General features: G+C 36.2%; 1 protein-coding gene across 1 annotated transcript; it reads left to right on the plus strand.

Annotated features, from left to right (window-relative positions):
* The first annotated feature begins 1,967 nt into the window (after positions 1-1,967).
* plvapb (plasmalemma vesicle associated protein b) lies at positions 1,968-9,840 on the plus strand. The gene is made up of 9 exons (XM_031308457.2): positions 1,968-2,438; positions 2,760-2,936; positions 3,300-3,381; positions 4,449-4,650; positions 4,728-4,947; positions 8,265-8,414; positions 8,672-8,791; positions 9,263-9,331; positions 9,470-9,840. The coding sequence occupies exons 1-9, from the start codon at positions 2,235-2,237 to the stop codon at positions 9,476-9,478; spliced, it is 1,233 nt and encodes a 410-aa protein (XP_031164317.1). The 5' UTR covers positions 1,968-2,234; the 3' UTR covers positions 9,479-9,840.
* The last annotated feature ends 4,319 nt before the right edge of the window (positions 9,841-14,159 follow it).

Raw genomic sequence — 14,159 nt, forward strand, 5'->3', positions numbered from 1 at the left:
GGCTCAGAGGACCTTTCCCCTTTCACACACTTCCCCAGAAGAGCCGGCTGTTCCCCACGTCATTACCGCAGATAACAGCGCGGGGGGAGATCCAGTGCGTCTGTACCGCAGGGGGAATTTGTTATTCTCTTATCCCTGAAGAATGACAGGTCCCTATTGTTTTCATTCTTTCACTCCTCCACTGCCATGACTCCTTTCCGTACTTGCTTGCAACAGGATATGGTGGACCTTTTTTTTTTTTTTTTTTTTGTATTTTCTGCTTTTACTCTTCATGGCTTACATTGTTCATCCACCACCAGGGGAATATGGAATTCTGTATCACTATATTTAAATGTGGCACTGATGCGTGATCTTTCCTGGTTTCTTCTATATCACATGCAGACAGTGGTGGAAAATAACTAATTGTACTTTATACTTCTACTCCACTACATTTCAGAGGATAATGTTGTACTTTCACTCCACTACAATTATCTGACACCTGTAGTAACTTGTTACTTTTTATGGTCAAGCTTTTACATATAAAACATGATTATCTCAAAACAACCATTACTCCTATGCTGGATACTACACTACACTACCTGGTCCCATGTGAGCAAAGTATGAAGTATGCAGGTCCTGACTTAGTTGATATTGTCTATTAGTGGTGCAAATATTTAAAAAATGATTGCAATTATTCAAATTACATACAAGCAGTTGACACATGGTGCACCTGGGGCCACTGGGGGCATGGGGTCCCGAGGCAGTTGTCCTCTTTGCTTTATCTTGACCAACATCAACATTACAATCTTGCTTATAATGCATCTGTATATACTATATATAATAATGCATAATAATAGTATTTGTTTACATTGTGATACTTTTACTTAGGTAAAGAATCTGGCTTCCACCACTGTGCGCAGATTAAGTAGCCACATAAGTCTGTCAATCTGTTCACCATTTGGTCATTCTGTATTGATTTTTATTATGTGCCATGTGCAGAACATTAAAGGTATAGGTTCACTTTTTTTTTAAGTCTGTCTTAATAAAACAGTCACATGTCCATATGTGCATTGAAAGAGTTGTTGAAATCATTCCCCCTGTCCATACTGGTTTTAAAGAGATCCCTTCTTAACATGATTTCAACTTGATTTTAATGTAAGTTATGAGGCATGGAATCCACAGTCCTCATCCTGTGTAAAAATGACAATAACTGACAGATACAGTTCAGCTGAAACATAGGAAATGTCATGCTAAAATGTCAATCTGCCGAAGCCTCATATTAGCATCATACTGTACGTTTTGAATTAATTTCTGCGCAGAACGAGGACTGGATTTTGTCCCCTATCACTTACGGTACGTTTGGAAGCACATTAAGAGGGGATCTCTTGGACAGTATGAACAGGAGGAATGATTACAGCAAGATAAACCTGTTTCATTGTTCACATATACATAAGAAGAGGGAAAAGAAGATATGATACCTGACTATTGTTTAAAGACAGACTTGAAAAAAAGGGAACCTATGCTTTAATTACATATATGTTAAAACACAACATTTTTAATAATAAATGTGTATTGCCTCAATTCTCTAAAATATAGAAGAGCTCACATGCACACAAAAGCAGATAAGCAAATGCTGCAGCAATTCATGAGTCTGGCTTTTTAAATCAGGAGTAGATTTTAGGAATTTTCAACAAGGTTATCAAACATTTAGTGGAAAGATCATACCATAAATAATCATAACTTATTCAATGTAGAGTATTTTTCCTATATCTTTAAACATGTCTCGAAGGGATCTTTAAATGTTATGTAATTAATCTTCCTGCCACAACAATCTTCTTTTGTTCGAACTACCAGGAAAATTTGTGACAATTTTGGCAGTTGTGCAGCTGGGGGCTGTAACTGTGACAGAGGTCGATGAGGGAGGAGTGAGGGTAGGGCTGGGCCAGGATGGGCTGGAAGTGTGTCTCCAGCAGCATTTATAAACATGGCCCCTTTACACACCTAAGGGTCATTGTTTACATCCATCCATACATGCCTGTATGTTTCTGCACGCTGACGGTGTGGCAGAGCTGTGGAAGACAGAGAAAAACATCACCACTGGTTTTTCCACTTCTGCTCAACAGGGTTCACCTTGAGTCCTCAGCACTTGCTCTGCAGAGAAGATCACATCTGAACGGAAACCTTGTGGATTTTAGCAAAAACAATTCCTATTTGATCGTCCAAAACCAGCTGCAACCATTTCTCCTCCAGCAGTCATGTACAGCTCCAGCTACTCCCAGGCCAAGTTTGGCCTAGAGGCAAAAGCGCCTATGCACAAGCCCAAAGGGAAGAGCTGCGGCTACTACATGAGGATCGTCTTCTTCTTTTGCTCTCTGATCCAGTCTCTGATCATCGTCAGCCTGGTGCTCTTCCTTGTCTATGGACAGCCAGAGAAGTCTGCAGAGGAAAAGAGGGTCCAGGTCAGTGATATCTATTAAAGGTCTCCCTCCATCTAAATGTTTTAAGACATAAAATGCTTTGCTTTGAATAATAATTTGTGTGTAATATAATTTCACCACAAAAAAAGTGAAGTAACAATAAGCAAAACATTTTTTTAGTGGAAGTGGACTTGAAGAGACATAATGAGGCTTTAAGAATCAGATGGACTTACTTCTGCAGAAGCTTTTTAATCATCACTCACCTGTTATGTTTCTGACACGTTATCATATTAATGTATGTATATAATATATTCAGAGCTGTAAAATACAGTGATGCTGAGTGCTCTGGTTGTTATTCTAAAGGAGCTGGAGCTGAACTTCAACAGGGTGAGTGAGAACAACATCCAGCTGAGAAAGGAGAAAGGCGAGCTGGGAGCTCAACTGGGAGCTCGCACATCTGAGAAAGCTGCTCTGGAGACCGAGTTGGCGAAGCTGAAGACTGAAGCCAACAACACAGTATATACGCTGAAAGATAAATTAGTAAGTAGAGGACTTGATTAATACTATGTTAAGAAAAGTGGTTGCTACAGTAGTTTTTAAACACCTCTTCATCATCTTTGAAAAATTCTTTTTACAACAAGAACAAAATTAAGGTTACAAGTCAAGTCTTTCCAATGCGCAAACTATACAACATGATTATTTCTGAAGGCGTTGTTCTAGTTTTCCTATGTAATGGAGTAGAAGTATAACTTAGCATAACATGAAAATACTTGTACCTCAGATTGCATGAATTCAGTAGTTGAGTAAATAAAGTTACATTTCACCACTTTGGTCACCATGTTAATAAAATAAAACTTACAAATGATTCATCATTCTGTAAATAATTATATTTTTCATTTATAGACTATCTGTGAAAGTAAGGTGAGCATGATGATGCGTCGTTCCACCCTTCCAATCCAGCCCCCTCCTTTAGCCACTACTACCAGTATGTACTCCATACTTTTTGGGAGATTTAGTCTAATAATGTTTAAATATTATGAAAAATTATTCTGTTGATGAACATTCACTGCATCAGAAATTTGGGCAATAATGAATGTATGTGTATAAACTGTATATGTACAGTAAAATTTTACTTTTTAATATATATATATATATATATATATATATATATATATATATATATATATATATATATATAATAGTTTTCAGTTAAGTAAAAAGAATATGGGTACCACTTCCCAATGAGGCACCCTTTATACAGGGTTTATATGTTTTTTATGAATGGCTTTATTAATGGTTAATAAATATGTCACTAATGCTTTATAGATCAGTTACAAGAAAAGAACATTTGACCTATGAAAATCGCTCAATCCACCCATCCATCCATTCATCCATCCATCGGTATCCACTTACATGGGGTCAGGTCACGGGGGCAGCAGCTCCAGCAGGAGACCCCAAACTTCCCTTTCCCGAGCCACATTAAGTAAAACTAAACTAACTAAATGATGGTTTCGTTGAGTGTTTATCGCACTCTATTAATTACTTATTAACATTTATACCAGTAGACTTGGTGGCAATTTTACAAAGTAAGAAACTGATTCATTGATTAATGATTTCACTATTAGTAATTGCCAGATTGTGGCCGGGTTGGATCGGTGGGTGGAGCGGGAGCATATATACTGAGAGGCTTATGCCTCGACGCAGAGGTCCAGGGTTCGAGTCCGACCTGTGACAATTTCCTGCATGTCTTCCACCTCTCTCTCCCCTTTCTCACCTAGCTGTCCTTTCAAAATAAAGGTGGAAAATCCCAAAAAATAATCTTTAAAAAAATTGTTCATGTCCTAGGAACCCAAACGTTCTTTTTATTAATGTCTAATAACTGATCTACAAAGCATTACTACATGATTTAAACATTAGCAACACCATTAGTTTGTAAAGGGTGACTTATTAGAAAGTGCTACCAGAATATTAATAAACACGAAAAATGCCATTGTTACTAAAAGTATAACTGTCTATTTAAGTTGTCCTACGGTTTCCTACTGAACCCTCCAGGTGAAATGAATTCTTTGAAGACCCTCAACGCTCGGCAGAAAGCTATGATAAACCTCATCGAGTCAAATTTCACCCAGACGGTTCAGTACCTGAGCCAGGAGAGAGACAAAGCCCTCAGAGAGCAAGACACACATCAGCAGGATGCCATCACCCTGCGCAGGGAGAACAGGGAGCTGAAGGAGCAGCTCACCACCTACACCAGGTACTGTCCGTCTGCTCCTTGAGAGTAACTACAAGTATTAAAAGTAAACTCATTAAAGTTTGTGTTTTTTTTTTCAGGAAGTGCAAAGAGGACTTTGCTCACTCTTTGGATGGGATCAAAACGGTGACCAGCGAATTCCTGAACAAGATCAACAACCTGTTTCCCCACCAGCTGACCTTTCACCTCAGCTGCCACAGCCAGCAGGTGCAGATGGAAAAGATCCGAAACAGCTGCACGAACCTCTCCAGAGACGTGGAAAACAAGTTCCAGCTGTATTTAGACAATGTGGGCAACAAGGTGTGTGCAACATATTTTGTCATTCTTGGTGTGTGTTGATTTGATATTATTTAAAATGACAGATGGATGGAATCCACTCAGTTTATGCTGGAGTAGCTTTGAAAGGGAGTAAGCAGTGAAATAACTCTTTTACATTTAGTAATTTATATATAGACTTGTATGCAGTTGGGGAAGACGTACTTTATTCCTCTACAAGTAAAGGTCCTGCCGACGAAATCCTACTTACATAAAAACAAGTATTAGAGAGAGATTTAGATTTAGTCCCAGAGGGAGATTTATTTTCACAGCCATACAACACACATACAGATATACGTACATATATCACATTATCAGCAAAATATACTTAAAGTGGCAGACTGATCCTTCGAAAGGATCTCAAGATAAATCTAAAGGGGATAATGACGCAACAACATACTTTCCATTATATGTTTGACACATTTTGAATTGTCATGTTTTTCTACTTCACATAGGCTAAATAAATATAAATATTTCCACCGTAAATTGGTGCATAAAAGTATATCCGAATACAAGAAATGAAGTCCTTGACACTCCAAACTTCCCTGGGGGAGGACCCCCCCCCCAAAAGGCAGATTCTGGTCAAAATATATATATATATATATATATATATATATATATATACAGTACAGTATACCCACTACAATACATTAGACTACACCACTGCTGGGAACCACTGGTTTAATCTTTAACAATACGTTGTATTTTAAAAGTTTATCCTTGGTTGTTTTTTTTTAAATGTACATTTTTTATCTGAAAAGTAACTAGTAATTTAAGATATAAAATTACTGAAGTGGAGTAAAAAGTACAATAATTCCTTTTCAAATGTAGTGGAGTAAAAGCATAAAATAGCATAAAATGGAACTACTCAAATAAACTACCTCAAAAAAAAAAGTTTGCCATCCTTCCTTAAACTCTGATGGAATATTCCAAAAAACAAATTAAATGGGAAACCAGTTTCTTGAGGGAGGAAGTCTATTCGCGGCATCAATCATGATAAATCTACTAGCTAAAGAGACAGACATCCTCTGAGGCCAACGTGGGGTCAAAGTAGAGATGAAGCGTTTGTCTCTACTGATACAGCAGCACAGTGCAGGACAACAAAAACGTACCCTCAGTAAGTAGCTTTTTTTTTTTTATTCTTGAGAGCAATATGTCGGTTGGATACAACTTTCACTGAGGGGTCGAAAATCATCATTTCTCCATAAACTAATTAATTAAACGTTTGTCTCCTTTTTCAGAGGTCAGGTGGTAATTGTAAACTTTTGTCCATGCAGACAAAATTGTAATCCAATCTAAGTTTTCACGAAACACAAACAATGATACAATAGAATTACCATAAAAGACAATGCCAACAGCAACATAAAATTCATTTCCACATGACACATTTCTCTTTATAAAACAGTTTCAACTTGAGTATGGCTGTAACTAAACATTTGCAATGAAAAGATTTTCATAATTGATTAATCGTTGGTCTTTAAAGCAGCCATATTATGCTCATTTTCAGGTTTATAATTGTATTTTAAGGTTGTACCAGAATAGGTTTACATGGTTCAATTTTCAAAAAACACCATATTTTTGTTGTACTGCACCGCTCTCTCTCACTGCTGCAGATCCTCTTTTCAGCTGGTCTCTGTTTTAGCTACAGAGTGAGACCTCTTTTCTTCTTCTTCTTCTTCTGTACTATCTTTGATTGTACTCGCACATGCGCAGTAGCTCAGATGTAGATCATGTCAGCTAGCTAGCTCCATAGACAGTAAAAGAAAGGCTTTTTCTACAACTTTGGTCAGTTACAAGGCAGGATTAGCTGGGAGACTTCTAATTAGACTTCTAAATGAGGGCGCACATGTCAGTAGTTCTTTTGTAGATTATGGTGAACTTGTGTGTGTTGTAGCAGTGCTTTGCTATTGAGAACGAGGTAGCATGCTAGCGTTAGCATGCTAGCGTTAGCATGCTAGCGTTAGCGTTAGCTAATGGTTGCTAATGTTTGCAGTTAGTCTGCTCGTTTCGGCTAGTGACGTCACAAGCCGTGCCGATTTTGAACAGCTCACCCAGAGACTGAAGGCAGGACACATTCAGAAACCGTATCTCACTCTAAACAGCATGGATGGATTTTTTTAAAAGTTTGTATGTGTGTGGAAGCACCAGAGACACAACATAACACCCCAAATCCCAGAAAAAGTGATTTTTTCATAATATGGGCACTTTAAATGGTTAGAAAATAGTGAAAAATACCCATTACATTTACCCTTTCTGTCTTGTTTTGTCTGACCAACAGATATTCAGTTTACAATATCAAACAGAGAACAACAGCAAATCATCTTACTTGAGAAGCTGTAACCAGAAAATATATTTTTTCTTAAAAAACAACTCAAACAATTGATCGATTAATCTAATTTTGAGTGTGTGGGTAAGGAGTTTCACATATTGATCCCTAAAACAGGAGAAGACATCTGTCCAAATGAGGATTTATGAAAGGACGCCTTACTGCCTTGTAGATTGCTGTAGACACTTCCCAAGTTACTATTAGAACATTAAGAATATAGCAACGATGAAATCCTATAGGCTTCCTGTCCGAAATCTTTATTGCACGATTATACTGTACACTCTCTGGCCACTTTATTAGGTACATCTAAACAATTAAAAGCAATCAAACCCCATATTTAACCATTACAAAGCTTTTTTTATGATGTACTATACTATGACTTTTTTATGACATACTAGACTATGACTTTTTATGACATTTATGACATACTATACTATGACTTTTTTATATGACATACTGGGCATGCGCAAACTGCATTGCTATGGATACACGTAATATATGTGTATTGTCAGGGTAATGTCTGTTTGAATGCATGGCAAACTAACCAAACTTCATCAGATAAACACGGATTGAACATGTCAAATCTGACCCAAAATCTCCAAACAAGGACAGCCATGGCACACCAACCAAACATCTGTTTTTGTTGGAGAATGTTTGATTTCTTTTATGTTTACAGTAAATTTGCTTGCTCACAATTTGAATATGTTTCTTAAACTTTAGGTAGGAGTCTGACACAAGACAGAAATATTTTACCTTTTCAATACATTCTCCATTAATCTTTAAACTTTACTTCTGACAAATGTACATTAAGAAATCCAACCAACCACATCCAACCACAGCCCATTATACTGTATATGAGTGACTCTCCCACTTTCTGCTGCAGTCTAAAAAAAACAATATATTTAAAAGGAAAAACATGGCATCAGATGAGTATATATCATTTATTAAAAAATAATAATATTTTTTTTATTTCTAGGTGGCTGAGATCCAATCCAAGTCCAGTCGTCTGGAGGTGCAAAACTCACAATTGACTTCTGACCTGCAGCAGTGTGAACGCAAACACAGTGAGACGGTCGCAGAGGCCGCCAAGCAGCTGCAGCTCAAGCAAAAGACTCATGACGACCAGGTAGATTATATTTGTGTGTGTGTGTGTGTGTGTGTGTGTGGGTGAGGGAACCAAGGAAGAGATCCATGGAAGAAGCTAATTTCCTCAGTATCTCATTATAAAACTGTGACTGCCATTGTAAAATATATGATTATATATTACTGTTTAACAATAACCTAAATCATACAGTAGCATAAGAGAAATTATGGTGTAAAATAACTTTTTTTTTTTTGCATTGTTTTCCATTTATATTTATAATACATGCATATTTTGTTCAGATGGAGAAAATACTGATTGAGCAGAACCGGCTGAGAGAACAGAACAAGCTCCAGGAAGACAGTTTGTCCCTGAGAGATAAAGAGCTTCAGCAATTGCTCTCTACTCAGCCCAACTTCAAGGTAAAATAAATACAGTGGATCAGCCATTTGCTCTGTACAGAGTCAGACATATGGGAGGTAATTAGGGAAGGCAGAGCCCACAAATAATTTCAAACCTTCATTTACTTGGGACAGATATTCATTTTTGTGCACATGTAAAGCATTAATCTAAGCTGCTCTCAAAAGACCATCTGGCTAAATGTCTGTATTTGGCTTTCTGGGTGCTTTTAAATAAGATTTACTCTACTGGTTATATGGACAGCAGTGCAGAGGTAAGGTGGTGCATGTGGACTCAGCAGAAAGAATTTGAGGGCAGCAGGAAGGATGGACAGTCAAGATAAGAAAGGAAAGCCATTTTTAAGGAGTCATAAGTTCACAAAATGCCCCATTTTCAAATCCCACAGTCCATGCACAGAAAAAAACTGCAGAAATGTGGTCTCTGTTTGTAATGTTAAATGTTAAAATACTGAAATTATGATATTTGTTTTCCAGACCGATGTTCCTAAAGCTGCCAGCCTACAGGCCTCTATTGGAGCACTTGGCATTAGCAAAACTCCCACGGTAAACGCTATATTGGAATAAATCTGATTATATACTATTTATATGAAGTCCGGTCTTTATGTCCCTTCTCCATTTCAGATTTTTAGACAACAATCACCTCATTTGCACTAATTATAATTATCAATGTTTGTCTTGCAGGTGAGATGAAATGAGTGGTGCACCACAGTGATCAACATTTTGACTTTTCAAAAGACATGTATAAATTCCTGATACAACACTCTTTTACACAACCTGTAAATACCGTGTCTATGTTAGTGACATATTTACTGTTGTTGGTTTGTGCATGCTTTGTCTAGTTCTACATGGAATAGAAACTTATAGATACTTGTGTTTGAGTTTAAACATTTGCTGTGAAAAGCCTTGGTATCTATTGAGGTAAATGTAAAAAATATCCATGACACTGGTGTAAATATTTTCGATTGTGTGTCACTTGCTGTGGTTTCTGTAGTTACAGAATTTTTTTTTTTGCAATTATAAATAGATTAAATAAAAACTGACTCAATCCTAAACTATTTTGTCCTCAGTCTCGTTCGTCTCACTCTCATAAATACAACAAAGACTCAGACAGGACTTTGTGTGGCAGCTACTCGCTTGTCTGCTATAAACAGAATCCTCTTAAAATAGCATAATTTATGTTTCCTAGTGATTCACAAATGTTTGAATTTCTACTGCAGCCCAGATGACAATACATACACGACCAAGTCATAAACACATCAGCAGAGATGTTAGAAGTCCTAAAAAAACTGTGGGTCAGAAATTAGAAGGAAGACATTTGGCATGAATTAGACTGGAAGTACTAGTTTTTATGACTCTGTAAAGAAAAGTTGAGACTGTAAGTCTATTAATTGCCATTTTTATGGTGCATTTTATGAGTTCAGTACAGGCGCTGTTATATGTGAACTGTTTTCAAGCTTTACTACTTCCGTTTCCTTTCATAAGCACCAAATGATGAGTGCATACAATACTGTAGCTGGAAACAGCTGCCGTTTTCTTTGACCTGTTTTATGATTATTATATTAATAAAAAAGATAAAAATATATATGTATATAGCTATATAAATATATATATATATATAAACATATATTCCATATACAGTGTCTGAGGGTAAAGTACGCATATATTAGGTTTAGGAGACCTATTCGAATTTCACTATATCTGTTACCTCAACTTTTAACAACATTTAAATAATGGAATAGGTTTTTTTAAATTAAAAATATTTGCCTTATTTCTAAATTATTCTTTATGTAACACCTTTATATGTGCTCCTTATGATTACATTTACCCACTAGGTTCTCTATCAATTCATACTTTCCTAGACTGAAATTTGATTACTTTGGATTTTGTAGATACATCGGAGGTATTTATAATGTTAATATGCAGACTGAGTTTTCATGAAGACTGCAGCAATTCATTTGCAACAGTTTATTTCAACAACTTTACTGTATTTTCTTACTCATATTGCATCTTATAATTCCTGAGAAACTGAGTTTGATTTTTTTGGCAAGCTTGCATCGTACATGGAAAATTACATCGGCATTGAGAGAAAACAAATATTTAAGATTCCTTCTATGTTGCATAATAACCCATGAGGATACACCCCCAGGCTCACTGCACTGATGGATGTGAATGTTACAGGTGAGTCAGTCTGTCTCCTGTCCTCAGGAAATCCTTTGTTTAACATGAAGTGTTTTCAATCCCATGTATAGACCTGAACTCACGCGCGCACGCGCACACACACACGCGCGCGCACACGCACACACACACACACACACACACACACACACACACACACACACACACACACACTGACTTTAAATCAAATGTGTATAACGTGGAACTGACAGCACTGGACCCGGCTACGTCAACATTGCATCTCAGGACAGCCATTAATCATAACTACAGGAAATTGAAAGCTAAAAGTACCGCACATTAGTCAGCTGTGAACCTAATCATGATACAAATGTTAGTTGAGTCATGTTCCACAATTTAAAAAAGAGTCTGAATCATATCTTTAAAGTTGTGTCCATTTAATTAATTCACTTAAAAATCACTGAGATATTTCATTCAAAATCACATGTGAACATCAAGGTGGCGCACTGGTGCTAGAGAAGGAAGTACATTAAAATACATCCTCTGGAAACTATGAATGTATGTAGAAAACAGTGCAAATCGATAGTAGATGCAGAGATATGTCACTGGATAAGTGGAAATGTGACCTGCTGGTGGCACTAGAGGAAATGACAGAGCATCACCAAAGTCATTAGGATACATCCTGTTGGAGACCATGATTGTCTGTACGAAACTATATGGCAAGCCAAATAATATTGTTGAGAAATTTCAGTCTGGACCAAAGTGGTGGACTTTCTATAATCATCTATAATAATATAGAATATATTTCCAATTTGTATCCAATGCATTTTAACAGTTGTTAAAACACAGACAGGCACTTCAAAGACCATCCGGGCTCCAACATTTACTGCCACTAATTTGTACGACAGCAAGTCCCGCTTTTAGCTTAAACTCCCCTGTGTGGTAATTAATCAGGGAACACATGAAAGAGGACAAAAAGGCTGACAGAGCAGTGCGGAAAGAGGAAAGGTCAGGTAGCATAGACAAAGTGGAAAGAGACAAAAATGCAGCGAGACGGGCAGTTATGCTGGTGTACAGCAGGGCAACTGTCGTCAGAGACTGGGAGTGAAGAAACCAACTGGGGAAGAAGGGTGGGGAGTTCAACAAGGGAACATAAATATTTGATTGAGGCCAGATTGACAAGGGAACAAAGGGCACAATGAGCATCGCCTCTAAAAACCTCCCTTTCCCACAGAGCAGAGAGAGGAGCTGGGTCACTCTGACTACATGCTGTACTGTATGTATATTATGATGTGCTTTCTGGCTGGAGCTGGACTCAAACTGTAGTTTACATTGGAATAAATCAGAGCCTATACATACTTGTACTTAATGTGATGACAGGTACTGTGCAGCAATAAATTCTTTGTAACAACAGGTATTCTGCTACTTCTTTCATGTGATGAAGCTATTATAAATACGTGAAGCACATAATGTGGTATGTGACACCATGAAAGTAAAAAAAAGTTATGAAAAATACATACTATTTTGCTATACTATGTCGAGAAAAGTCATATTATAGAATGTCGCAAAAAAGTGATAAAACAGTCGTAGTATGGTATGTAGAAAAAAGTGATAAAGTCATAGAATAATATGTCAAAAAAAGTCATAGTATAGTATGTTGAAAAAAGTAAAACAAAATCATGGTATAGTATGTTGAAAAAAAGTGATGAAAAAGTCATAGTATGGTATGTCTAAAAAAAGGATAAAAAAGTAATTGTATAGCATGTCTAAAAAAGCCATAGCATAGCTTGTGGGGGAAAAAAAAAAGTTGACTTAAAAAGTCATAAAAAGTCATAGTATAGTATGTTGAACAAAAAAGTCATAGTAATGAGTAAAAAGTAATTGTATAGTATATTGATAAAGTTTAAGAAAAGTCGTGGCTCAGAGGTAGAGTTGTTGCCTTATAAACGCAAGGTTGGCTCCAATGTAAAAAATAAAGTCACAGGATAGTATGTCGGAAAAAGTTTACAAAAAGGTATAGTATTTCAAAAGAGTCATAGTATGTCAAAAAAGTCATAGTATAGTATGTCGAAAAGTTTAAAAAAAGTCATAGTATAGTATGTCGAAAAGTTTAAAAAAAAGTCATAGTATAGTATGTCGAAAAAAGTCATAGTATAGTATGTCGCAAAAGTTTAAAAAAGTCTTGTGGCTCAGAGGTGAGTTGTTGCCTCATAAACACAAGATTGGCCGATCGATCCCCGGCTCCTCCTATGTTGAAAAAAAGCCATAGTATGTCAAAAGTTAAAAAAAAGAAAGTCATAGTATGTCGAAAAAGTGTTAAAGTCATAGCATAGTATGTCAAAAAAAGTCATAGTATGTCGAGAAAGTGTTAAAGTCATAACATAGTATGTCAAAAAAAGTAATAAAAAGTCATTGTATGTCGAAAAAGAAAAAAGTCAAAGTATAGTATGTTGAAAAAAAGACATTGTATGTCTAAAAAGTTTTGAAATAGTCATAGTATAGTACGGCTCAGACGTAGAGTTGTTGCCTCATAAACACAAGGCTGGCGGATGAAACCCAGACTCCTCCAATGTCAAAAAAAAGTCATAGTATAGTATGTCGAAAAAAGTAAAAAAAAAAAAAAGGTATAGAAAAGTTTTAAAAGAGTCATAGTATAGTATGTTGAAAAAGTCCTAGTATTTTGAAAAAGTTGAAAAAAGTCATAAAAGTCAAAAGATAGTATGTTGACAAAAAAAACGTCATAGTATAGTATGTCGAAGAAAAATCAAAGTTTAGTATGATGAAAAAGTTTAGCATGAGTTATGTCAAACTATACTATAGTATGTCAAAAAAATCCATAGTACAGTTTGTCGAAAAAGTCATAGTATAGTATGTTGGAAAAAGTCATGGTATAGTATGTCGAAAACTTAAAAAAAAGTCATAGTATACTATGATGTAAAAGTCATAAAAAAGTCGTAGGAAGTCATAGTTTAGTATGTCGAAAAAAGTGATAAAAAGTCAAAAGATAGTATGTCGGAAAAAGTCATAGTATAGTATAATGAAAAAGTTTAGTATAAGTCATGTCGAAAAAAGTCATAAAAAAGTCATACTATAGTATGTAAAAAAGATGTCATAGTGTAGTATGTCGTTGTTGCCTCATAAACGCAAGATTGGCAGATCAACCCAGGCTCCTCCTATGTTGAAAAAAAGCCATAGTATGTCAAAAGTTAAAAAAAAAAGTCAAAAGATAGTATGTCGA

This window comes from Sander lucioperca, chromosome 11 (genome assembly GCF_008315115.2).
Source record: "Sander lucioperca isolate FBNREF2018 chromosome 11, SLUC_FBN_1.2, whole genome shotgun sequence".
NCBI classification, from domain to species: Eukaryota; Metazoa; Chordata; class Actinopteri; order Perciformes; family Percidae; genus Sander; species Sander lucioperca.

Excerpts from the sequence above, each read along its gene's own strand:
- plvapb (XM_031308457.2), top strand. The coding sequence starts at position 2,235 with ATGTACAGCTCCAGCTACTCCCAGGCCAAGTTTGGCCTAGAGGCAAAA. Across the intron at positions 3,382-4,448 it reads TCCTTTAGCCACTACTACCA|GTGAAATGAATTCTTTGAAG; the intron begins GTATGTACTCCA and ends TGAACCCTCCAG. Across the intron at positions 4,948-8,264 it reads TAGACAATGTGGGCAACAAG|GTGGCTGAGATCCAATCCAA; the intron begins GTGTGTGCAACA and ends TTTTATTTCTAG.